Genomic DNA, 26,590 nt, shown 5'->3' on the forward strand with positions numbered 1-26,590 from the left:
CCCTCTCTTTAAAACGTGAAGACTCATATCCTAAGCATGGATGCACTAGAAAGCCGGGCTTTGGAGGAGGGCAACCAATAGATGGCAACTAGAAAACTAAAGCACCCAGAATGGAACATATCCACTCTTTTCACACTCAAAACAAAGTAAAAACCCCAATGTCACAATCAAAAGAGAACTGCATTGGCTTCCCTGGTGGCGCAGTGTTTGACAGTCTGCCTGCCGATGCAGGGGACACGGGTTCGTGCTCCGGTCCGGGAAGATCCCACATGCCGGGGAGCGGCTTGGGCCTGTGAGCCATGGCCACTGAGCCTGAGCGTCCGGAGCCTGTGCTCCGCCACGGGAGAGGCCACAACAGTGAGAGGCCCGCGTACAAAAAAAAAAAAAAAAAGAGAGAACTGCATTTATGAACAGGACAATTCCCAAAGGGTTGGCATGTTACAATCCCCCAAAAAACTATTTTAGTCAGTTTATCAAGGAAAATAATGACATGGTATAAAATAAAATAATTGGAAAAAATATACAGTATTGAGGTAGGAAGGTGATAAGAAATATAAATTTGGGAGGTGAGAAATTTAGAAACAATAAAGGCTATCTGAAGTTAGGAAGGAGAGAGAAAAACAGTGCTTGCTTAAGTCTGAAGGGAGGCAAGTTCAATAGAAGCATTCACCTTTTGCCTAGAAGAAACACTTTTTTTTTATAAAAGCTGAGACAAAGCCACAATGTGCCCACCTATAGCCACACACTGGGTTAGGAGGGAAGGTATCAAGAGCACATTTTAAAGGATGTATTCAGGGATGTTGTTTCACTAAGGGTCCCATATTTGCAAAATTGTTTTCCCAATTAACCTGCTAAATCTGAAGGAGAATGCACAGAAAGTATGGAGATGTAAAAGAACCCAGGAGAGGGACTTTCCTGGTGGTCCAGTGGTGAAGACTCCGTACTCCCAATGCAGAGGGCCCGGGTTCCATCCCTGGTCACATGCCGCAACAAAGATCCCACACGTGGCAACGAAGAGCCTACTCAGCCAAATAAGTAAATAAATAAATATTAAAAAAAAAAAAAAGAACCCAGGAAAAAGAAATCCCTTTCCAAGCACATCACACAAATCTAAATGATCTAAGATTCTTGAATTTATTTCTCTGACTCGTTTTCCTCCCATCTTCTTACTCTCTCAAAATCAATATGAAAAAGGCACACAGAGGTCTTCTAAGACTCCCTTTACATTTAGTGGTTAGTGGTAACTTATGACTATGTTTTTAACTTTCTTTGGTTGGGTCATTGACTCTCCTCTTCCCCCATTCAGTTTCCAGGGTCACTGGGTGACCTTTCACAAATCACGAGACTGGATTTGCTTTGCTTTGTCTTGATCCAGCTTCTCCATTATCTCTTCTGTTGTGTACTACACAGTTTTGTAGACACACCAGATAAAGTAGAGAAACAAAACCAGGAGATTATTCCCAGACTGTTTGCCAACTGATTTTAAACTGTTGCTCACTGCTGGTACACAAAACAAGGAGTAGACTTTTATTCCTGAGTCTTTTAGACTAGAAATGGGAGGGGGGTGGTTAATTTCTGGTTTTGTCAAACTCCTTTGTTCCTTCTTTGTCTCAGTTTCCTAATTTGTTTAATAGTGCTGTTCATAGTTTTGTTTTCTTTACTAATTCTAATGCAAAATGCCTTGGGTATTTCCCCACCATTCCATCATAACAAAAAGAGGAGCAGGAAGGATATAGTATAATCATTTATAATCATCTAGATCTTGCTTCCAGAATTTCTTAGTCTTCAATTGTAGTGTCTCAAGAAATCTCTGACACTATGCCAGTTCACATAGTCAACTATGTGAGAGTCAACCTCACAGAGTTGATCCCTGAACCAGGGAGGCCCAGGGAGTTTAAATAAGCTGCTGCAAGTCACATGGCTAGCTAGGATCAGTACGCACCAGGACTGGAACCTAACTCTTACTGTTATCTTCAATTGAACATTTAATTCATTTTCACTCGATTTTCAGAATGCCTAAGCCGACTCCTGGTTTAGGCTGGGTTTCTACCTCAGTCCAGTATGACTCTTGGAAATATATAATCTGAAAGATTTTGAGATCTTGGGATGTTTTGCAGGGAATTGTGGTCTGATTCTATGGAGGGTCTGAGAGACCTAACCCCCTCCTTGAGCATGGCCAAATTCCCCAGAAACTCAGATTCAACCTACTTTCTTCATGCTTGACTCAGGGCAGAGCTGCCGCAGCTGAAACATTCTAGAGCGCACCCACATCTCTGGTTGAATCAGGACACAGCCGAGTGGAAGAAGGGTTCAAGATCAACCATTTGTCCAAAGGGCCATCTGTTGACACAGTCATTAACCCAGTAACACTGCAGGCCATTAGCCTCTCTTGAATTAGGTGAAAGCGAAATCTCTTCAAAACATAATATTGCTTTACCCATAATTTTTTTTAAATTTTGGACAAAGCTACTAAAGATTCATCATCGAATATGAATCGCAAATCAATCTCGTGTGCTTGTGGATTTTGTCCAAGTCTACACGGGAGGGGAACATTCTGTTTTAGAAATGTGAGATGTATGAAATGCAAATCTGCCTAGAAACTTCCTCCCAACTGCTCTGGGACTAGGCAGGGCAGCCGTTGACCGTGCGATGGCGGGGGCCGGGGGAAGAAAGACAAGGCCAGTCTGAGTCAGGTAACGCCCTTGGGTGAGGTCGGATCACAAGTCACAAGGATAGAGAGCATTAAACATTTCTGTGCTCCACCGAGTCGGTTCCATAATAAAGTTAGAAAATGGAAATGTGGAGGCCCCCAAATTCCACGGCCTTTAGGTTCTCGGTGCGGGCAGCTGGCAGGGAAGGGTCCGCCTGGCGCTGCCGGAGGTTAACCCATTATCCGCGGCAGACCGGTAAAGTTCACCCGATTTTGCTACACAGCTGCAACATTGTGCACAGAGGTAAACTGGTTGGAAGCTAATTTAAAACTGCAAAATCCAGGCCCGCACGCAGGAGCGCCCTTCCCGGTTACATCTCTCCTCCGACCCGGGGAGAGAGCAGGGTCTGACTCGGCTCGGATCTGCACATCGGGTCCGCCCGCAGGACCCCACCCCGCCCTCCTCCGGCCCCGCCCCCCGCACACCACCCCCGTCCACCCTCCTCGGGCCCCGCCCCCGGCGGAAAGCGAACGGTCTTGGTCTTCGTCCGGGAGCTGCGAGGCTGCAGGGCTGGTGCTGCAGTATCCTGCGCCACCGCCACTTAGCCGTGCTCGGAGCCCGGCCGAGGAAGCTGCAGTCGCAGCCAGGAGCCCGCAGCCCGCGTCTCGAGCCCACCGCCGCCCTCCGAGGGCGCCCCAGACCGCGCCATGGTGAAGGTGACGTTCAACTCGGCTCTGGCCCAGAAGGAGGCCAAGAAGGGCGAGCCCAAGAGCAGCGAGGAGGCGCTCATCATCCCCCACAACGCGGTCGCCGTGGACTGCAAGGTCCGAGGGCCAGGGGGTCGGAGGAGTGGGCGCTGGGCCCGCGGGAGAGCTGCGAGGGGCCGGTGCTGTTCTGCGCCCGAAGCGGCGCGGGGCGCGGGACAGAGTCCCCGAGAGGGCCGAGCTCTCCTTTTTCTCGGGCCGCTCCCCTTGCTTGTCCGGCTCAGCTTCTTTGTAAGAAAGTGCGTGTGCGGAAAGCGGCGCCTGACGCGGGATAGGGAGCTTGGGAGGCCTGCGGGGAGGAGGATTGGAGAACGGTGCCGAGTGCACGGTCGTTGGTGCAGTCCGGGAATGTGCCCGGGGCCAGGACTGGGTTCCGTCGATCTGGAGACCGGCGGCGGCACGCAAAACAACAAAAACAACAGCGGAGTTTGGCACTTCCTCCCAGTATAATGTGCCTAAAATGGCTGACATCATTACAAGCCTACACCTCTGTAGCTTCCTACTTTCGTTTCTAGGCTGAACAGTCCTTGCACTAAGTCCGGCTACTGTAAAAGCCTGTTAATTTTAAAAGCATTTTCTTCTTTACCTCCTCTTTTTCCACGGCCCTTCGGTATTGGCAGGTGAACTTCACCGTGGGGTCTGGGGAGGGAGAGGGGGGCGAGGGAGCGGGCGAGAGGAGAAAGCAAGGTGACGGTCTGCTCAGAGTAGGTTCTGGCTGTTAATTTTGTTATTAAAACGATTATTCCTGGTAAAGATCGCTAATTACTATGTGGATGTCTGTGTAAAACCGACAATTGACTTTTAAATGATATCAGTATCTTTACGAGAGTCCCTTACACTAAGTGAAACTAAACGTAACAAACTTGTCTTACGTCCCTTGTAAAATTGTCCTTTATTTTACAAAATCCCCCTTTTAGCCCTAAGCAAAAAATCAGGAGAGGGACCATGATTGTGCTAAGTTTTAGTGGTTTACAATAATTCTCATTTAAGGTATGATTATAATTGTCTCAGAAGTTGAATAAAAAGGAAAGAGTCACAGCCTCTTTCTAGGAGATCTTTTTCAGGCTGCAAAATTTTAATCCTGTAGAAATCAATTGTATAAGTTATTTATGTTGCGTAATTTTTAATTTTTTCGTTAGCATTTTTCAAGACCTATTATAAGTAGGGTAAACTTAGTTCTAACTTTAAAAAAACTAATAATTTGTGCAAGTATGAGTAATAATCGTTGTTTTTTATATGATCTAATGGAAATTACTACTACTGGAAAACACACTGTAAAAAATGTTTGAAAATACAACGTTAATCTGGATGTGCCTGTACTTATTTTTTGGAAATGTTCTAGTTAAAAACAAACGTCAGGGGTTGACTTTTAAATTACTGTCTTGCCTTGAAATAGGAAGTGGACTGATTCCCTAAAAGGAATTAGAGTTTTGGTATTGGTATTGTTTTCCTGAATCCGTTGTAAACCGTCTTGATCTTAAGAGAAAATGTTTGGAATCCACAGAGGGTAATTCCAGCAGCAAATTATTATCTTAGCTCTATGTTTATCTAACATTCATTGTACCTAAAATAAGTTGATAGTCAAGTACTCAGTCATAACAGACTGAAATACGTAGATAGAGATTAGATAGATTTTAATCCTATTATTTGTCTTTTTAAAAATCGTATGAACAAATATAACTCCTCCTATTAAAAAAGAGAGAGGGAGAAAGGATTGGATGATGTCACTTCAGATGGCTTTTCCCTGTTCCTGTAGTGAAAGAGATGTGAAACTCTGGACAAAAATCAGAAATAATTTGCTGGGCAGCTTTAAATCTGACTTTTGGCATTTACTGTCATTTCTGAAATGGTGACCCTGTTTTCAGATTCTCAGAATTTCTCACAATTTCACCGTATTCAAATATTATGGTCATAGCAGCAGGAAAAAAAGTAACCATTCATAGCTCTGTGCTATGTTTTCTGTTTCTGTTTTCTCAGATCCCCATAGCCAAAGAAAAATACTGGAACAAAGCTGTGAGGGCCAGTCTTCCTTTGTAACCACATAGCAGTCATGGATGAATTGGCAGATACAAAATGACATTCTTTTTCTAGCTATAAGCTCAAAGACTTCTTAAGTGAGTGACAAAATACTGCTCTACATTAAAACTAGAATCCTTATAATCAGTCACTTAACAGTAAATGAAAACCTTACTTAATAACAGACATTTGTGGAAGATCTCTTAGAGCTGGGTCAGTGATTCCTTAATGTTCTCTGGCTCCTTGGGGTGACTGTGCTGGGGAACTACTGAGTTTGACTCCCTGGATTCTGCACAGAATCAGCCTTCCTGTGTTTGCCTGGGGCATTTCCTTGCCTGGTTGGTGGAGAGGATCCAGTTTAGCTAGTTAATGGGCCAGAACCCCTGAACAAGAATTTTGAGTATCTTTAACTCTCCTAGACCATGATATCCCGAAAACCATTGTTTCTCAAAATGTACTCTTAAGGGTCACCTGATATCATCTGGGATTCTGGTTTAAAAATGCAGATTCTTCAGACCTTATGCTGGAAGAATTCTTACCACTCCAGTCAGCTGGCTTATGTAACACGCATTCCAGTACTTTTACGCTGCTCCTGTCCTTTGCTATTTCTTTATCTCTCTTCTCACTGCTGGGTGAGGACCCTCTGGAAACAGCTCCATTGTCCCATTTTTCAGTCTTGTCTTTTCAGTAGCTATTAATCCCAACAGCCATGTCTATTGATTATATTACCTCAACTAGCTTGCTATTTATTATTCTTGCCCTACATTTTCCCCTATGTTTTGTGTAATAGAGGTGAATTTGAAATTATATGCATGTTTTATGTTAGAGGCAGCAATTCATTCATGAATGTTTGTGTTTCTACTTTGAACTTTGGAAAATTGTTATATATATGTAAATATCAAAGAAAATACTTAACGTCCTGAGTTGGAAGTCCCAGTTTTGTCATTACACAACTACTTGATCTTGGACTTAAGTTTTTAGATTTCTTTATGTGTAAGATGACAGGGTAGGAGCAGATGGTCTGTAAAGGACTCTTCCAGTTTTAAAATTCTATGAAAATGCTAGAATTACATAATTATATTTGGCAGGAATCAAATTGTTTTAACTGTGAAAAAAAATAACTACCTCCTCACCCTAATCAGACTGTTCCCTTTGTTCCTCCCCATGTTCAGCATGTTACATTCCTTCCTTATATTAAGTAGCCATGGGTCACAGAGAAAGGAGATAGATAGAGGTATTATGTAATACGCTCAATTTTCATTTTGGGTTACCTCACTGTAGAACAGTAGTTGTCAATAACAACTTCTGTTGTATGCCTAATTAGGAAATGCCTTTCCCGATCTCGGGCGTCGAAGAAGCTCAAGTTTCCTTCATAGGTATCCGTGCAAGTTGTTTTGCTGATAAATAGTGTTGCCTCTTCTCTGCTGTGCATCGTAGTTGTAGTTGCAGACCTCCTTAAAAGGAAAAGTAAAATGCTCGTGGAGCGGAAAAGATGGGGCAGGATGGAAGCATAAGTGAAGGACTGCTAACCCAGTAAGTTCTGAGTTACCCATCACAAAATGGCTACTTGGATCCTAATTCTTCACACTTTCTGGCATTTCTGTTTGCATAAACAGGACTGGTAATTTTGCCTTTTGGTGGTGTTGGTGTTCATTGTATTTTCTGGTTTTGGGGAGGTAGAGGGGAGAAGGAACATAAAATATGATGACATTTACTGAAATGTTTTGATGTTTACAGAAGGGATGGGGAGCTTGGTTCCCTTTAACAAAAGTGCGTATGATTACCTAGTTGTGTAACTTAGGTGTCTGTAAACATTGGCCAGCAAACACTTTACAGTCACTGCATTTTAGTTCTTCATGAGGATATTGATGTCTGAAGTGAAGGATTAGTTCTGGGAGACAAATTAATTGCCCCTGTGCCTACCAAGTGACTTGACAGGACCTCCTATGTACACACGCCTCACGGGCTGCTGCAGCTGCAGAGGGTGGACAAAATTGCATGTCGTGCAGTTGGAGGTTACCTGCTTGGGGTCTTCCCAGTGTCATCTTAAACTTATTTTCTCCGGACTAGATAGAAGCAAGTATATTATCCTTGGCAAAATTATAAACCTGTAAGACGTTATGGAATATCAGCTCTGCCATATAAGAGGTTTAAGTGAATGGAAGTATTATTTTAATCAGAAATATCTCTTGAAACACATGGTACAGGCCTATTTAAATTGATTTAGAATTTAACTTTAGAAGTTTTCATTATGTATTGCTAAGGCTTGATGTAAGGTGGGACATTTTATTTATTTGTTCTCATACCATAACTTAAATATCTGGAGTGTCTACTTGAAAGTCATTTTCTTTTTTCCAAAAGGAAAATACTTTCTGAATTCATGGTATAACTAAAACTTCTTGGACTCCTTTGTATGTCATAGTGTCAGTAGAGGAAGAGCCAGAAAAATTTGTGTCTTTTCAAAATGACATCAGTGAATGCATCCTCTTAAACTTTTCGGTAAACTTGTCATTTTTTATTAGAGCTTAGACTAAAGGAGTTAAGGACTTTACCATCAAAGGACTTTTCAGGCCATAACTGCTGCCTGTTAAAATAAAGGATTTGACAGCACGTGGTGGTTTTTGTCAAAATGCTGTAGAAAGTAGCAACACTGGAGCTATGTTTTCAAGAAGCTTATGCGTAGAGTTATTTCCTTGGCTCTCATTTTCTTGCACAGAGCTTAACAATGAAAGTTTTATAGGGTAGGCAACTGAAAGTTGAAAGTTAGAAATTTTATTGTAGATATGACACTAAGAACATCATTAAAAAATCATTTAATTGTGATTATCCCTTTTAATCAGTATTTATGATACGTGTACTTAATAGCTTTAAAGAAATCTACAGTATAATCCTCTATTTTATGTGTTACCAACAGTTGAACAAAATTGTTTTTAAACAATTGAAGTTTTTTTTGAGCTCTTTAATTGATTAGAGGAAAAGAAAGAATGAAGTATTTTTATAATTCTGCCATTTTGGGGAAAAGCAAGTAAGAATAACATAGACTTTTTATTCTTATGCAGAAGACTTTCAATCTTGAGTTTCAGAAATGAAAATATTACTATTTTTATGATAGAGGGATGTTCTAATTTTTCATTTAATATTTATCTTTTAATCTTGATAAGTTTCTAGCAGTAATTATATGACTTAAAGCTAAAATATATTTGTCAGAGGAGAAATTAATGTTGAAATTAAATTTGCACAGTTTATAAATCCTAAACATTTTCAAGTTAAACATGTAGGGAGTTTATTTGGGAAATTGACACTAAGTATGACGTTAGGTATTTAATACTTTAAGATTTTGAAATATTTGCATAAACCTTTTTTGGCATAGTTGAATTTCATACTTTAAAAAATGAGAAGTTTTAATGGAGTTCTGTATATTTGAATGTTTTAACTTTTAATGCCAAAATTACTTTTCAAGACTTAAATGTTTTGCATAACGAGTTAAGAATAAAGCGTAAATCTTAGATTGTTTTCTCTGCTTTAAGTATGATTATGATGTTTTATTATGTTTTTTGCAATTTTAGATATTACCTACTGGCTTCCTAATATGGAAAGTGAATATTTAGCCTTTTCTATATATTTACGTGGTATATACATAATCTGTTCTCCTAGTATAGTTATAGTAATGTCTGGTTAAATTGATAGTCCATGGTTTTATTATAATTGACATGAAACTTAACACAGAGTAAGTAGTAATGCAGTATAACTACTAGTTAATGTAGTTATACTGCATTACACTGGAGTAAGTAGTATAACTTATTCTACTTCCTTTCTTGTACAAAACCATTTTTATTTCCCCTGAATTCGATAACTGACTTCTTGGGTCAAGGGGGAGGATTGCTTAATTTTCTATGTATTGCTAATTCATCCTCATACTCTCTGACAGCAGTATAATTGCCTTTTGTATCTACAAACTTATCAGATAACTTAACGAGTTCCATATTTTTCTTGGCGATATTTCATTTGTCATTTTTCAGTCTTTCCACCCAGACTAGTTGTATTCTAGGTATGTTTCTACACCGATGTCCTGAGAGTAATTATTATCCTGGAATTGTTCTGCCTTTGCCTCCATCCTAAGTTGGATCTTACGTTTTATAAATCCAAGAAAAAGCATCTGAGTGCAATTATTTTTTTAAACTTTACTTGTCTGAGAGTCTTTACTCTGTCTTCACATTTAATTGATAATTTATCTGGGCATAAAATTCTAGGTTAGCAATAATTTTCTTTCAGCATTTTGATGGCATTGCTCCGTTATCGTCTAGTCTGATGCCATTCTGATTTCTGGTTCTTTGAATATGACCAGTTTTGTTTTGTTTTTCCTCTAGAAGCTTGAGATTTTTTTCCTTATGCCTTCAGCTTTCATAATTGTTATTGACATACTTTGTTTTCTGTCATATCCATTTTCTGGCTTAAGGTTTATTTATTTATCCTTTTACTATCACTCTGTTGAGCTTTCAGGAGGAAGTAAAGATAACCATTTAACTGGAAATCAATAATAGAACTTTCAACTCAGCTGTCTTCATAGCTTTAAGATTTATTAGAATATTTTCTTTAACATTAAAAATGGGCTTAATGATAATAATAGATAATAATGGAAACTATGTGCATTTTTATTAACACCAGTTTAAGGTCAGACAGGATGACCTAAAAAGAGGCATCTTCTTGTCTCCCTTTTTAATGTTCCAAAATTGTCTTCTTCATGAGTAATATTAGAGGCAACTCACTCACTACCAACTTCATGGTTTTTGCCTTGTGGCTTTATTCCTCTAAGTTAGGTTCATTTTTGTAACAATATCTTGCCTTTTTCATTGATTTTGAAATACTTATATGCTAGTGTGCCTGAGTTATTTTTCTTTATTGTTTTTCCTTCATGTGCATATGATTTTAATACTTTCTGTTACTGTCCTTTGTAATTTGATGAATAATAGAGAAAAATGCTATTAATTTTGTCAACATGTTAATAATACGAACACTACTGTTGTAATGGTTACCACATACACATAGTGCTTACTAGGAGTGTGGCTCAATTTAAGTAAACCTATTACGATAGGAAAAATCTGTAGAAACTCAGGCTAGGCTATGTTTCTGGTTGGATATGAGTGTTATCCAGTTGTAACATGGTATCACGTCACTTATTACCAGTTAATTTGCCTAACCTATTATTTAGGTAGGTCATTGACCTAATAGCTCCATGATTTTCCTTCCCTAAGGTGTGCACATGGAGTCAGATGATATTCAGGCCTTATTTGGTGATACCGCACAAATAATTTTATTTAACTTCTCTGGGCCTCATTATATTTATCTGTAAAATGATGTATTGGACTAAATAAGCTTTCATGGCTCTTTCATACAGGAGCTTTTCTTACTGAGAAGTACACTGATCACATATTCAGAGGCACCTACTACTGCATGGCCAGACTATATACTAGGGATTTAAAATTCACTAAACACCTCAACCTTCAGGAGGCCACTGGTGTAACTCAGAGAGACCAACCATGTAAACCAAATTAATCACAGCCTACTTAAACATCTGTGTCTGTTTTCACAAGAAAACAACCCCCTGGATCCAAGGGTGAGGAGAGTGGTAGAATAAGGGAGCAAGATGAAATGACTACTCAGTGTTTATTGTACATGCATTTGGTGCTAGGCATAGGTTCAAAGCACTTTTTACACGTTCACTCTAGAGAGACAAATATCTCTGATCTCAAGAACTGGAATTATGTTTTCTAATAGTCATTTTATATAACTTTCAAATTTTTAAACTTGGATGGGAGATGTAACTTTCCACATTTGAATTACTTTATGTTTTTAGAAGAATATACTTGGAATTTTCTCTGCAAAAGTTTTGCATTTTACATGGAATGACTCATTTGAATACAAATGTATAGTTATCTCGTTGAATGACATTAAAATCCAAGATTTATACAAAAATGAGTCCAGAACAGGTTTGCTTTTTTCCCCCTCTAATCTTGACACATAATTTTATGATGAATTATAGAGTAGAGCCTTCCTGTCATACTTAAAATTTTTAGGAAGACAGTTGATATTCTTATTAGGAACAATATGAACTCATGATTCAGCCAGTGGCAGAAGAAATCTATCTTGACCAATTTATCAATCCCTAGTAAAGGTTGTTATTAACAGTAAATATCATTTGTATATAATGCTGTTGTTTAATCTCACCAATATGAATTGGAAAACCTGATGAAATTTCAAAAGTATTATCATTAGTACACTTCTCTTCAGTGTAGATTGAATAAACACTATATTTAAATGATGGTCATCTTTTAAAATATTAATAAGTAGGAAAAAGAATAGAAGACTCTTAAGGTATTCCTATATTAATATTGTGCTATGTACCAGATACTCTGCTTGTCCCTAATGATGTAAAAAGTGATTAAATTACAATCCAGCACTAAAAGCATTTACAGCCTAATTTTTTTTTATAGTTCTGGCCTATTTTTTTTTTAAACCTAGGCATGTGCTAATTTTATATAATGCCAATAATTTGGTTCAGATTTCATATTTCTCACAGTAGTTGAACTGTTATGCAATGGCTTTAAAATTTTAATTTTTTTATTCCTGTTTTGCTGCTTATGTGTCATAGGATTTGTTAACAAAAAAGGACATTAATGAGAAATTGGTTTTGTAGACATTGTAATTTTATTTATTTTAATTTTTAAAAATATTTATTTATTTTATTTACTTATGTTTTGGCTGCGTTGGGTCTTGGTTGTGGCATGCGGGATCTTTCGTTGTGGTGCGCAGGCTGCAGAGCGCACAGGCTCTATAGTTGTGGCGTGGGCTTAGTTGCCCCCTGGCATGTGGGATCTTGGTTCCCTGACCAGGGATCGTCGACTGGCGTCCCCTGCATTGCAAAACAGATTCTTAACCATTAGACCACCAGGGAAGTCCTGACATTGTAATTTTAGATTAGTTTCTCTTTTAAAAAATCTCTCCCTATTCCAAGTGTAAAATAATGCAGTAACATTAATATCCATATAATGCCAATCACTTGGAAAGCTGCTCCCTTTTTGCATTTCAGACATAAGATTTCTCATGTGAACTTTCTCACCCTAGTTGAGATAGTATCAATCTTACCTGAAAAGTCAAATGAGAAAATAAAATTCAGATTACTGATTTAAATGAGCAAGAGAAAATGCAAACAAATGTTTGGTGTCTTTATAGATTTTTAGCTTCTTAGCCATAGATTTTTGTGTTTTACATATAGCAGAATATATTTGGTAATGAATTACTGCTATTAATGGTGAACAGGTTGCTGGATCATGTCTTTTTGTTGCTTTTTTCCATGCTGGGAAAAGAAAACTAATGTAGAAGCCAGCTGAATAGAACATGTACCAGTGGCAAATGGATGGCACTGGTATCCTACATGATGGTAATCAGTTGGAACGATTGCCTGTGTAAGTTCTGTGGTTCAAAGAGTATAGTTAGGAAAACATTTTGGAAATTTTTTTAAGTAGATCTTAAATGATGACCAAGGTTTTTATTTTTGAATTCTCATTGGAATAGGAAGTCATTTTCTTTTCCTCTCCAGTAATGCCTTTTTTAATTGGCCTTTTCAGTATTTTGCTGTAGATTGCTTTTTTGTTTGTTTGTTTTTTAAAGGGTGAACATATTTTAAGAGTTTATTTGTAAGCAATTTTAATTAATTTAATTTAATGAGTATATATATATTTTTAATCATGAGTATATTTTAACAAAACAAGTTAAATTTATTTCTGTGCATCAATAAAGTATTATGAAAGGAAAAAAGAAGGAATATTAAAAAATGAAAGGTGTAGATTACTTTTTATTGGCTTTACTCCAAGAAGATACCTGTTTCAGCTTACCTTTCCCAGCTAAGTCAGATGGTGGTGGGGATAATACTAATAGCTATCACTTAGCACTTACTATTTACTCTGTGCCAAGCAGTGATCTATATACTTCAGTTGTATTTCCTCATTTAGTCCCCACACTAACCCTATGAGATTAGTGCTATTATTAATCCATTAATGATGAGGTGATTGAGACAGAGAAGTTAAAATACCACTTGTCTGTCTGTTTCCCATCCTCCAAAATTTTGAGATTTCTTGTCTGCTATCAATCTTTTCATCCTTATCTTTCTTAAAAGTTTATATCTTTTTCATCTTCAGTATCATTTAATGGGCTTTTAGGAAAAAACACTCTCCTTGCTCCTCATAAGTTGGGAAAGGAGAGGAATTCGAATATACTGGAGTATTAGTTACATACTGAAATTCTCAGCCTTTCTAGCTTTATACTGTTCTGTTAATTTTGACAAATACGTGCACTTGTGTAATCACTGTAGTCAAGATGCAGAATATTTTCCTCACCCCAAAATGTTCTTTAATATCACTTGGTAGTCAATCCTGAGTGTCACACCTGTCCCAGTTTTCTGTTCCTGTAGTTTAACCTTTAGCCAGAACCTCATACAGATGGTATTATACCATGAGTAGTTTCTGTCATTCTCATTGTTTCTGTCTGTCCGAGAACTGGGTGTTGTCTGGACCATCTTTTATTCCCGTAGCTCTTGGACTGTGGTTTTTCTGAGCTTGTCCAATCCCAGCTTCTCTCTGTCACCATTTTTGGTTTGCTTATGCCATTCATGCTTGGATTTGTTCTTTGCAAAAGAATACCTGTTCTGTCACTTAAAGGATTCAGCTGCTTTATTCACCATATTAATCCAGTTTCTAGAACCCAGAACTCAAAACCCTTTTATATGGAGAAGTAGTTTAAAATTAGGTTCTCAGAAGGAAGCATACCCAGTCATAGCTGGAAATGAAAATCAAGGTTCAAAACCAAGCAACACTGTAGAAAAGTACTTGGTATGTTTGGTCTTCACTAGGAAGAAAAATGATGGGGGAGGAGTTGAGAAAACTAGAACATTGATGAGAAATCTGTGAAAATTTGAATTATTATATATATATTTAACGTTGGCAGCTAATTCTGTATTTTGTAAAACAGTGTACAGGCCAAACAACACATCCATGGGCAGCTGGCCTGTGCAACCCCTATTTATTGATATTACTGAATGTGTTTTTAAAAGTACATATTTCTAAATAAATATATTTCTGAAGGTTCAGTAGCTTATGCTACTCTGAGTTGAATAAATTGTATTGGTTCTTTTCTGGATTTCTGTTTTTAAATATAAAGTGTTTTATGCCATCTCTTTTTTTCTTTTTTGTAATACGATTTTTAACCCTAAGAGATACTTTCCTCTTTAGTATTCTGGTTCCTAAAGTGGTGTTGTTGCATTTGCTCTAATAATGCAAAATAGTATGTCTGGGAGCTCTGAAAAAGTGTCTCTTCATTCATTCTACAAAGAAGGCTTACATAGAGATGCCAGAGGACGTGAAGTGTGAGTTGTTAGTATGGGCACAGAATAAAAATTATATGAAAACCCTTGCATTTTGTCTGAGTTAAGTTTATAATTGAAGCACATTTACTGAAGCCTCTTAGGGAACTGATTGAGGTGACCTAATTCTTAACTAATTGAAGTACCAGAACAGAATTTACTCTTCATTTTGCTTAAGATATAATTGGTTAAGTAATTTTATTATCATATGGTAAGATTTATTCGAACCAGAAATTAGTACAGTGCAAGAGTGAGAATGCTTTTGAAGCCGCTTCTTTCTGTCCCTACTGTTGAGGGGTGATTATAGGCCAGTGTGTGCTTCAGCGTGTTCATTTATAAACTGGGGTAAAAACTTGAGGTTTTAGGAAGATTAATGAGGTGATAATTGTACAGCACCTGTGGGAGTTCTTTTACCTTATCAGCATCATTTAAGGTGCACCAGTTTTATTGCAGTACAAGGGGAGGAAATGTCTATGACTTGTTTTAAATTAGGCCAAGTAAAGTTTTATGTCCCAGTGAAGTTGCTCTTGTTCAGGAGTGGTTTTCCTTTTTCTTATGATTTTTATGATTTTTGTTGTTAATTATGAAATAATCCAAGCATATAAAAACAAAGAATTTATAGTACCATTTATATGTTTTTTAAGTCTTCAATATATGGTGTTTTTTTAAAAATTTTTTTGCATTAGCATTATGTTTCTGAGATTAATCTCAAAATCAATAGTGCTAGTTGGTTTCATTTAGACTTTAATTATATGAACCCATAATACTTTATTCTTTACTTGTGGACATTAGGTTATTTCCAATTTTTTTCCTTAATGACCATTCTGCAGTAATCATTATTGAGCCTCTTTTTGTGTACAAAAGTGTTTATCTAGGGTTATGTTATTAGGAATGGAATTACTGGGTCATAAGATATATGTATCTTTAATTGTATTAGGTACTGCCAAATTGTTATTCAAAACATTTGTACCAGCTCCTGTCTACTGTGCAAAAGTCCTCAATTCCCATTGTTCCACACTTTCTCCAGCACTTGGTGTTGTTAGACTTTCTTTTATTGCCTGGTATATAGGAACTCAGTTGGTATTTTTTTCTCTCATTCCCCATATTAAAATAAAATTTACATGCAGTAAAATGCACCTATTTTATGTGTACAGTTTGATTGAATTTATGGTCATTGTATAAAGTCATGTATCCACCACCATAATCAAGATATGGAACATTTCCGCCACCCTGAAATATTTCCTCATACTTCTTCCATCTTCCTTTCACCGTGACAGCCACTAAGCTGTTTTTTGTCATTATAGTTTTTCCTTTTCGTAGGTAGTCTTCTGCGTTGGAGTTTTTTTTTTTCACTATAGTGTTTCTGAGATTCAGTATGAATATACCACACTTTATCCATTCATCAGTTAGTGGATAGTTGTGTTGTTTCTGGTTTGGGGCTATTATGAATAATGATGCTAGGACTATTTATGTGTAAATCTTTGACTGAGTTGATTTTTAATTACTGATCTTCAGCAATTTTGCTGAACTCTTAATTAGTTTGAATAATGTGACTTACTCAGATTTTCTACATAGACAGTTATATCATTTGACATAATCACAGCTTTGTATTCTTTTTTCTAATCTTTTAATCAGTTCATATTCTATCATTTGTGTACTACCTAGGATCTCTAGTACAATGTTGAATGAAAACAAAGAATCAGTTTTAGTGGGCATTCTCATTCCTGACTTGAAAGGGTATGGTTTAATTCTGAAGTTTCACCATTAAATATGAGGTTTGCTGTAGATTTTTGATTATTAGCCTTTTTCATGTTAAAGAATTTCACCTCTTCTGGTTTGCAAAGAGATTTTATTATGAATGGGAGTTACAATTTATCAGATGCATTTTCTACATATTTTGAGATGGTCATGTGGGGTTTTTCTTAAATCTTAACATGTGGCTTTTTTCTCTAAGTATACTCTTTCAAGTTTTAAAATTTAATCATTTAAAATGCATTTTTAAATCACTTAGGTTAACAACATTTCTATCTTGAATATACTTTAATCCCTTCTCTGTGACTCAGACTGTAACAAGGAACGTCATTTATTTGTCATGCATACTATTAATTTTGACTGTAAATTGCTTAAGATTTCAACCATGTCTTAGTCACATTTGAATTTCCCACAGGATCTAGCACAGTACATTGCAAATAACAGGCCCTTAATGTTGAACTGGGCTGCGTGCTTAGGGCTACTCTTCTTTGCTAAAAAGCCACAGTCTCCTGTGCGTCATAAATTCTTATGTTGCCCCCACCTTTCATTGTCACGCTGGCTGCTGATGTGTAACTTTGGGGTCATTAAAAAAATAAATAACCAAGCTTTTAAAAACTTTTTCTACATTCTACTCCCTCATCAAATATTAGTTGAGTGCCAGCTAAGTGCCACGGTTGGCTTGGTGCTACCATACTAACCTTATAGAAATTTAGAGAAAAAAAGAGATTAGACAGACTTTGAAGACCTGTTACCTCTTTTATGAAATAGATGACTGTGGTGCATGGACTTTGGGTCTGTAATTTGGAGATTCAGACTCTTATTTCCTGATTCTTAAGCCATGGTTCACGTGGTTGAGGTGCTGAACAAATGACCTGTGAGTACATGAGGTATTTTATAAGTTAGATTCTCTTGAGAAATTAAAAATTTTTGTTTTATTGTCATAGTCCTGAGATGTGATTTTTGAATGAACATGAGAATTCAGACTCCATAGCCTGTTACACAAAGTCCCTCTGTGACCTGCCCCAGTAACCTCTCCATTCTCGCCCCTGTACCCTTCACCACCATACTGGGCACTCCAGCCGTACCACGTGTGACCCGTGGAATGTCATACATTCTGGCCCCATGATTTTATTCATTCTTCGCCCTACACATAATGCCCTTTCACTCTGTCTTCTGCATGGGTAATAAGTATTCGTCCTTCGTTCTTCTCCAGTATTTTCTCCCCTGGGAAGTCTTCTCCCAATCAGCCCTTCTTCTGTGCTGTCTACATTCTCCTGTTAGAGCCTATGGCATATTCATGTTTTTTGTATATTTGTTTTCCAGGCTGATCTGAGCGATCTCTTTCTTGGCAGAGGCTACATGCCCAGTCCTAGCACAGCTCTTGGCACATAGTAGACGTTTATAATTTATTCTTGAAAATATTGTTTGTTGACCTGCTAAAAATGGTAGAGCAAAAGGCCTGGACACTGTTATCAGTTTAACCTTCGGGGCTGCATATTCTTTCACAAGTGTCTGCCCATATGCTCTTTGGCTATCCCTTTAAGTGCGGCTCGTGAAGAGAGCCTGCCAAACAGGGGCGTGTTGTGCACACATTTGACTGTCTCAGCAGCTGATACCAAATGTTTAGAAATGACTATTTCCATTTGTCATTCTCGTCTCCCCACCCTGCCTCCACCCTAAAATTAATTACGCTAGGAACTGTTTCTCATCTCAGACAAGGGCTCAAGCAAAACACTACATGTACTTTATCATTCAGGTTTCATAATACCTTATGACTCCTGTGGAATTCTTGTAACTTTCTGTTCACAGATGGGTATCTTGTATGGCTTGATAAATTCCTCTAGGTTTATTCTCAGTACACACTACTTCCTTGCTGTACTTGTTGTCTTGAGTATACATACCATACACTGACAGGTATGCCTAGCAAAGTGTGATGCTCTCACAGTGTTTGAGCCAATCCTTAGATTGAATGGCATTTTTTCTACAGTGTTAAATTCTGTGTTTAAACGTCAACTAACCCAAGCGCCTTAAATTGTTTTTGGTTGGCTGAGACATCTGGGCTTGGGCTTTACCCCTGTAGTATCAAGTTAAAATTCCTTATCTTAGAATTGAAGACATAACCTTAGCTTTCATTCTTTCCTCACTGAATTCTTGCTTCAACCGTATCCAGCATTGTTCTTACAGGTTTTCTTCCTAACTTTTAAGTTATATCCTATTTATCTATGGAGGTGTAGGTCAAATCTACTTTCTCCCTTAATCCATCCCATATTGAGTTTTCCAAGCAAAGGATAGAGTGATATACTTGAAGGGCTGTACACACATACTACTTACTAGATCATCTTTTATTATGTTGGTTTCAAGTCAACTGGAGCCTTGCTTTTGCTGCCTGTACTATTTCTCGAGCCACTGGTTATATAATACCAGCAGCTAATCTCATTTGTTTGTCAGCTCTTTGCACATGAACATGGGCACAAATAAGAAATTAACTATAACTCTGAAGCGACAGTAGAGGGCCTGAGTTAGAAGGGCAAGGAGTGTATCTGACTGAATATCCTGACCCTAGATGATGTTCCAGTGCTAAATTATTTCCTTGAGGGGGGTCAAAATCAGAAGTCTAAAATTGTGTGCTAGTTGTATTGTCTCTTGACTTAATAAGATTTTCTTACTAAATCTTTCCTCAGTTTTCTACTGATATCTTAAAAATGAAGAACTTTGGGCTTCCCTGGTGGCGCAGTGGTTGAGAGTCCGCCTGCCGATGCAGGGGACATGGGTTCGTGCCCCGGTCCGGGAAGATCCCACATGCCGCGGAGCGGCTGGGCCCGTGAGCCATGGCCGCTGAGCCTGCGCGTCCGGAGCCTGTGCTCTGCAACGGGAGAGGCCACAACAGTGAGAGGCCCGTGTACTACCAAAAAAAAAAAATTGAACTTTGTTAAACTGGGATTCTTTAGGGTAGAGCAGTGGAATTACAGGATTATTTTAAATACATTTGTCCTACTTTTTTGAGATTCTGATTGTTTAAAGAATCTGTTTAATATTATTTGGTCTGTCCCCAGTTTTCGTGTAAATTTTTATTATGTTTGGTTAGGAATGGCTTTGTACCTAGTATGAAATACTAATTACCTGCAGCAGGTTAACACATAATTTATAAATAATCTCATATACCCTGACATTGTAATACACAAGACTCAGCACCAGAATTTTGCACGACAAAGTTGTATTGTAGCCTCTTCTGAATTTTTAAATATTAGAAGATATTTTAATCACTAAAAGTTAGGCACAGAAAATAGAAATTGTGGAGTATGTAATTTATTGCTCTAGAGATATGGGTGGCAGGTGGGGTATTGAAAGTTAGAAGAACTCACTCTCCCAAAAGACTGGTGTCTCAGCTCAGGAGGCATTAGGCTGGGTCCTGGTACCACCACTTAATCATTCCTGGGTAGATTTTGATTAGAGACCTGACTCCTTTGGTCTTTATATCTTTGTTTATAAAATGATAATTATTAAGGTTTCTTTCAAGCTTGACATTTCTGTGATTCTGACTGCAGATAAGATATTGATCATCAGTCTTTTTCATATTTTAGGACCCAGATGAAGTGGTACCAGTTGGCCAAAGAAGAGCCTGGTGTTGGTGCATGTGCTTTGGACTAGCATTTATGCTTGCAGGTGTCATTCTAGGAGGAGCATACCTGTACAAATACTTTGCACTTCAAGTAAGTGGGAAAATGCTAGGGACATTTTTGCCTTTCCTTCACGTGTATTAGAAAATTGACCCAAACCTGTTCTAAGCCTGTGCTTTTTTGTCTGTGGCCTTTAGTCAGAGTGGTGGTCCTATTCTACAGTTATGTTAAAAAATCTGAGCATAAGTTTGCTGAACCTATTAGACAGTCACTAAAAGCAGAATAACATTGTTTTGCTGACTAAAGGGTATAGATTGCTGGATGATTTTTAAAAATTGACTAACCCTCAATTTTCCTACCATAATTAATAGCTAAGTTATAGTATTTTCAATTGGCAGTTGAATAGATACACCAGCCTCAAATGTCATATTGATAAACTATAATTTGATAGACATTTTGGGCTTCCCCACAATAGCCTTTTGCTCCTGGGCCCAGAGTATAGTGGTTCCACTTCTCTCTGCCTCTTCCCCAGTCATTGGTTTCTCTTAAGAATGTGATTTCAGCAATAATGATGAAGTAATTTAGGATAAAAGTTGTTTATAATTTATTACAGAATAGTAATCCCAGTGGATTAAGACATTGTTTTCTTCTGATTACAATGATTATGATTTATGATCTCTGTTTTGTGATATATTTCTCAGACAGTAATTCAGTATGTGTACTTCTTTTAACATACCAGAGTTTGGAGAAACTGTTGACAAATAGATTTTATTTAGAAAGTGAAATATTCTACATAGGATGTGTAAATTTTGTGCTCATTTTCTATATTTTTTGAATAATGGCATGTTGATAGATATTAGTGAAATACTAGTCATCTTTCTAATGCAGTTTTTTACAAGAAATGTATTTTTATATAAAAGAAATCATTTGCGATTCCACTGTCCAGAGATATTTGTTGACCTAACATTTTGTTACATGCTCCTAATCTTTATTGTATATGCATACTTTAAAAAAAAATCTTTATAATGATTTACTATAATCTGATATTTTCCACTTAATTGTGATATATTTTAAGGCAAAATCAGAACTACTTGTATGCCTGTGGAAATTTCAGAAAAACTATCCCTTTTGGCTAATGAGAGAAAAATCATGTAATCAGTGAATCACATCAAAAAGTTTTAGAAGTATGTTCTTTCAGAAAAACATTACTGGTTTCTGAATATATTCTTTTATAAAAATAAGGCTTACAGGTAGAAATAGGCCTGTGTGTTTCTTCAGATTTACTTGTCACCAGATGGATAATTGCTTTTATATTCTGTTTTTGTCGAACACAAAAAGTAAAGGAGAAATCAGCTGCTTTTCTCCTTCTGAAACCGGTTTTTTACAGTACTTTAAAACCTGATCTTAAAGAATGTGTTAACGCTGTAATTAAACTGTCTGACTTGTCATCTAAAAGTAAGAGTTTGCAAGCAAAATGCTATGTAGGTAAAGGTGGCAGCTTAAGTAATACTTACATTTAAAAACCTGTCTTCCACTGAATTGCTGAAATAGTGTTTAAACTCTCTGTAGCCAGATGACGTCTACTACTGTGGAATAAAGTACATCAAAGATGATGTCATCTTAAATGAGCCTTCTGCAGATGCCCCAGCTGCTCGCTACCAGACCATTGAGGAAAATATTAAGATCTTTGAGGAAGATGAGGTTGAATTCATCAGCGTGCCTATCCCAGAGTTTGCAGACAGTGATCCTGCCAACATTGTTCATGATTTTAACAAGGTGAGCCAGGTGCCCTGAACTGTAAAAGAATGCAAGTTCCTTAATTGATGATTTTGTAGTTTCATTTTCAGTATTTGCTAATTTATTCTATTTATGGTTTACTTTTTAAAAAAATGGCCTTGGGTTTCTTCTGCCCTGCAAGATAAACTCCAACATTTGATGGGCTTTCTGTCTGAAGCAGACCCTCAGTGAACCTACCTTTCTTCCCCTTGCCTTGTCTGTCTTAATACACACCATATGCTGTTCTTCCTTTGCTGCTAAATTGCTTTTAGAAATCTAAATGTTTACATGGTTTAGTTTAACTCATTTTAATCCTCAAAACCATCCTATGAGATGGTCTTTCTCGATCAGGTTTCTCATCTGAACCGTAAGAACACAAAATCATTTAATTGACTTAGTTCTCTATGGATGGTAGTAACTAGTTAGTACTATTCTAGATGCATAGGAGAGAAGTTAATTTTTATATACAATAGATGGATGCCTTGGAGGGCATTAGGGTTTATAAGTGAGGGGACTGGGGACTAAGTCTCTTAATCAGGTGATAGTTTATTTGAGTTAATTTTAATAGTTTGTTGTTATCTGATAAGAACTGTATTTACTAGTAGCAAAATTTCCTCTCCCATTACTATTTCCATTCCTACCCCACCAAATTCTTGATTTGTGGAAATGTAAGTGATTTACACATTCTAATAGTACAAGTTATTCTTAAAAATCCAGTTGCTGCCTGTCTGTATATTGGTAATATTTGTACATTAATCTAATGAAAATATATCTTTTTCTTCCCAGAAATTCACAGCCTATTTAGATCTTAAACTGGATAAATGCTATGTGATTCCTCTGAACACTTCCATTGTTATGCCACCCAGGAACCTATTGGAGTTACTTATTAACATAAAGGTATAAAACTTTCAAATACTTCTTATTATTGATGCTGTTACAGCATCTTGGAATTCCTTGTTGAGAAATTAGCCCTATAGGAGCCCATCTTACTGACAGTATGGCTAATAAGCATTTTACAACGAGGAACTAAGACTTGTGGTTTCAGGTTTTTTCCTTGTCTCTTTTAATACTTTATATTTTGAAATTAAAATGTAATTTCTAAAATTATATTTAAGTTTTCCTAAAGGGCCAGAGAATAAATCGTAGGCTTTTAAAAAATAAGATCTGTGTTGCAACTAATCAATTTTGATGCCATAGACAATATGTAAACAAATGGGCACAACTATATTCCAATAAAACTTTATTTATAGAAACAGATGGTGGGTAGTAGTTTGCCAATCTCTGTTCTGTACTATAATCTCTAAGAATTTTGTCTGCTTTCTTTGTCTGTTCAATGTATGTTTTGAGATATCTGTGTAATATATTCTTTTCCAAATGTAGGCTGGGACATATTTGCCTCAGTCATATCTGATTCATGAACACATGGTCATCACTGATCGCATTGAAAACATTGATCACCTGGGTTTCTATATTTATCGACTGTGCCATGACAAGGAAACTTACAAACTGCAACGCAGAGAAACCATTAAAGGTAATACTTTCTCATGTTAAAATGTTGGCAAAAAAGTTTGTTTTACTTCATTGTGTTAAATTAGATTTAGATGTAAGCTAGTGATTGTTACCAATACACTTGCCGTGAGTGAGAAAATAAAACTATATTGTACCTTGTATAGTATTTCTAGATTTCTGAAGAGTCATCTTAATTCTAAATCTACTCTTTTCAGAGAGAATAGGTGAATGTGAAATGTCATTCCCTTGAGGTGCTCTTACCTCACTTTGCATATGGCCACCCAGTCCACCTTTCCATCCTACCCCTTCGGTTGAGCTGTACTGCGCAAGGGTTCTGCTTATCCGGAGGGTCTCTGAAGTAGCTCTTCATTTGTATGCTCAGGGATCTAGGTTCTAAGCAGAGTTTGCCTTTTGGATCACATTGAAGATAACCACAGTCAGGTTAGTTCGAAAGGAATTTGGCTGAAGAATTAGGAGCATTGACACAACTAATGTAGCTTTGCCAAATCACTTCACCTTTGTTTTCTCACGTGATGACATTATCTCCCCATTTTTTTTCAAGATCATTGTAAAAATAAAATGAAAGTACACGTGACAGAGCTTTAGAAAGTAAGGAGTGCCATGCAGATACACTATGGTGTGATTTCTTTGAAATTGTGGCACCTAGTTAAAGTGCATTCCTGGCTTTCTGTTAGCACTTTTGATAATCCTGTTCTCCCACATTGGGCTGGTGAGTCACCTGAAGCCTGCTGCTTGATTTCTTTCATTTTAAAATGATCTTATGGTTCATAGTTTTTTTTAAAGTCATAATTTTACATATAATACAATTCACCCTTTTTAGTGTGTAGTTCTGAGTTTCAGCAAATCACCGCCACAGTCAAGACATAGAACATTTCCACTACCTTCAGGGTCATAAATTTATATGTATGGCATTATTATTGTTACTAGCGTCTGTTAAGATACTTGGTTTAGAAAAGAGAGGGAAATTATTTTCTGCAGTGTTAAATCTACTTCTGCAGTGTTAAAAAAAATCAAACTATAGAAGTTAATGGAATATAGAGTAAAATATTTTTTATGTCTAAATAATAACTGTGAAAATTAACATGAATATTTATTACTGAAGAATCAGAAATTTAAAAAATTTTCCCTTCCAAACAGGTATTCAGAAACGCGAAGTCAGCAATTGTGCTATGATTCGGCATTTTGAAAACAAATTTGCTGTGGAAACTTTAATTTGTTCTTGAACAGTCAAGAAAAACATTATGGAGAAAAATTTAACACCACAGCATAACCCCACCCTTTGTATTTTGTGCAGTGATTATTTTTTAAAATCTTCTTTCATGTAAGTAGAACACAGGGCTTCACTGTTTTTCATCTCATTAACTCAATTAAAACCATTATCTTTAAAAAAAAATCTTTTTTTCTTTCCAGGTGTGGTGTCTTTTATCTTGAATTAGTAGTTGTATGAAGTCATAAGTAATAGTACACTTCACCGTAGATCTTAGGAAGAGTTTAAATTTCATTAATTCATTTATCCAGATTTTTATGTTTTAATTATGCATTTTCAAGAGGAGGGGTTATCTAATAATCATATATATGCATACGTAAAAATGGACCACAGTGACTTATTTGTAGTTGTTGCCCTGCAACTTAGTTTGTTAGAGCATTTGAGCACACATTTTAATTTTCCTCTAATTAAAATGTGTAGTATTTTCAGTGTCATATTTAACTATTTAGAGTATGATTTCCACCTTGATGTTTTAATATCCTAGGTATCTGGTATAATAATATTTTAGAAAATGTTTGGAATTTAAGAAATAACTTGTATTACTAATTTGTATAATCTATACCTGTGCAATGGAATATAAATATCACAAAGTTGTTTGACTAAAGGACTGTGTGTTGTTTTTCCCATCTAATAAAACCAAAGAGTAATTTGGTTCTTCATATCTTGAGATAATCCATGTTAAAGAAGAAACTATTTCTTAAAAATCCAGTTCTCTGTATACAGTGGGTAAAGTCAAAGTTTTTTTAAAAAATAAAAAACTTTTAAAGTAACTACATTCTTCATGGATGCTATTAAAGTAACATCTAAGACTCAACCTTGAAAGATGCTGTTTAAACATTGTAGAATAATGCTTTTGTATTTAATGGAAGGGCTGTCATTAAACCTGAACTTTCCAAGGAACATAAAGTGCTTTCTTGAGAATGTCTTCTCACAAATGGAGCATTTTGAGTTATAGTGGTGATTCTTATATTTCTAAGGTAGTTTCCTATCTGAAATAATTTAGAATCCACCCCTATTTAAAATATCTAAGAGTAATTTCACTGTAAATTCCTGAGACAAATTCCAATTCTGAATTTAAGAAGTCAGAATTTTTAAAGCATCACAAACCCATAAAGGATTTAGTCTAGGAACCAGTTCTGGTCTAACAAGAATATTATTTGATTCCTGGCTCTTGGTTTCTTTACAGTAATACTGTAAAAGCTTCAGGCTGGCTAGTCAGGTATTCAGAGATTGAGGATTTGTTTTAGAAGAGAATTTATTCTAATAAAATGAGAATTGCTTTTCCTTACCTTCAGGGCTCTGAAATTTCATAGTTTTTATGGGCTATGAACATTTAGGAGCACATTATTAATTCATTCAGCAGATACTTAACTGAGCATCCTTTATATGCCCGGGACATGGCATGAAGCACTGAAGGTATACCTGTGAAGAAGAAAGACAACTGCTGCCTTAGTGGAAACTCACAGTCTAGTGAAAGGGACTGATGAATAACCAACTAATTACAATACAGTTGTGATTGGTACTGTAATGGGGAAGAACGGGTCCAGGAGCTTTGGGAGCCTTTATGAGGGACAGTGAGATTTTTGGAATGTGAAGTACATGGGACCAGGTAATAGAGGACCTTTTATGCCATCTTGAGGACTTCCTTCAATAGATCATGGGCTGCTGTTGAAGGTTTATATTTTGGAAGGTTGTATTTTAGTTTCTGTTTTCCTACGGATAATAGTAATGCTCTATTCGTTAGGACAGATGAACTGCTGTAACAATCCTAACATCTTAGTGACTTCAAACAGTAGGATTTT

The 26,590-nt window shown here is 36.8% G+C and overlaps 1 protein-coding gene and 1 long non-coding RNA gene across 2 annotated transcripts in view; one reads left to right on the plus strand and one right to left on the minus strand.

Moving 5' to 3' along the window:
- The first annotated feature begins 3,183 nt into the window (after positions 1 to 3,183).
- On the plus strand, positions 3,184 to 25,688 carry ITM2B (integral membrane protein 2B). The gene is made up of 6 exons (XM_027116299.1): positions 3,184 to 3,475; positions 20,180 to 20,308; positions 21,785 to 21,991; positions 22,778 to 22,888; positions 23,372 to 23,522; positions 24,659 to 25,688. Exons 1-6 carry the CDS (start codon positions 3,359 to 3,361, stop codon positions 24,742 to 24,744), a joined length of 801 nt encoding a protein of 266 aa, XP_026972100.1. The 5' UTR covers positions 3,184 to 3,358; the 3' UTR covers positions 24,745 to 25,688.
- The window catches only part of LOC113625618 (uncharacterized), a 47,978-nt gene continuing 38,650 nt past the window's right edge, over positions 17,263 to 26,590 (minus strand). The window contains exon 3 of the long non-coding RNA XR_003434749.1: positions 17,263 to 17,470. This is a non-coding gene — a long non-coding RNA (uncharacterized LOC113625618). The remainder of the gene's footprint in view (positions 17,471 to 26,590) is intronic.

The sequence above is a fragment of the Aethalodelphis obliquidens genome, unplaced genomic scaffold, assembly GCF_003676395.1.
Source record: "Aethalodelphis obliquidens isolate GAN/ISIS:26980383/991018 unplaced genomic scaffold, ASM367639v1 scaffold16, whole genome shotgun sequence".
Classification (NCBI taxonomy): Eukaryota; Metazoa; Chordata; class Mammalia; order Artiodactyla; family Delphinidae; genus Aethalodelphis; species Aethalodelphis obliquidens.

Excerpts from the sequence above, each read along its gene's own strand:
- ITM2B (XM_027116299.1), top strand. The coding sequence starts at position 3,359 with ATGGTGAAGGTGACGTTCAACTCGGCTCTGGCCCAGAAGGAGGCCAAG. Across the intron at positions 20,309-21,784 it reads ACAAATACTTTGCACTTCAA|CCAGATGACGTCTACTACTG; the intron begins GTAAGTGGGAAA and ends AACTCTCTGTAG. Across the intron at positions 21,992-22,777 it reads TTGTTCATGATTTTAACAAG|AAATTCACAGCCTATTTAGA; the intron begins GTGAGCCAGGTG and ends TTTTCTTCCCAG.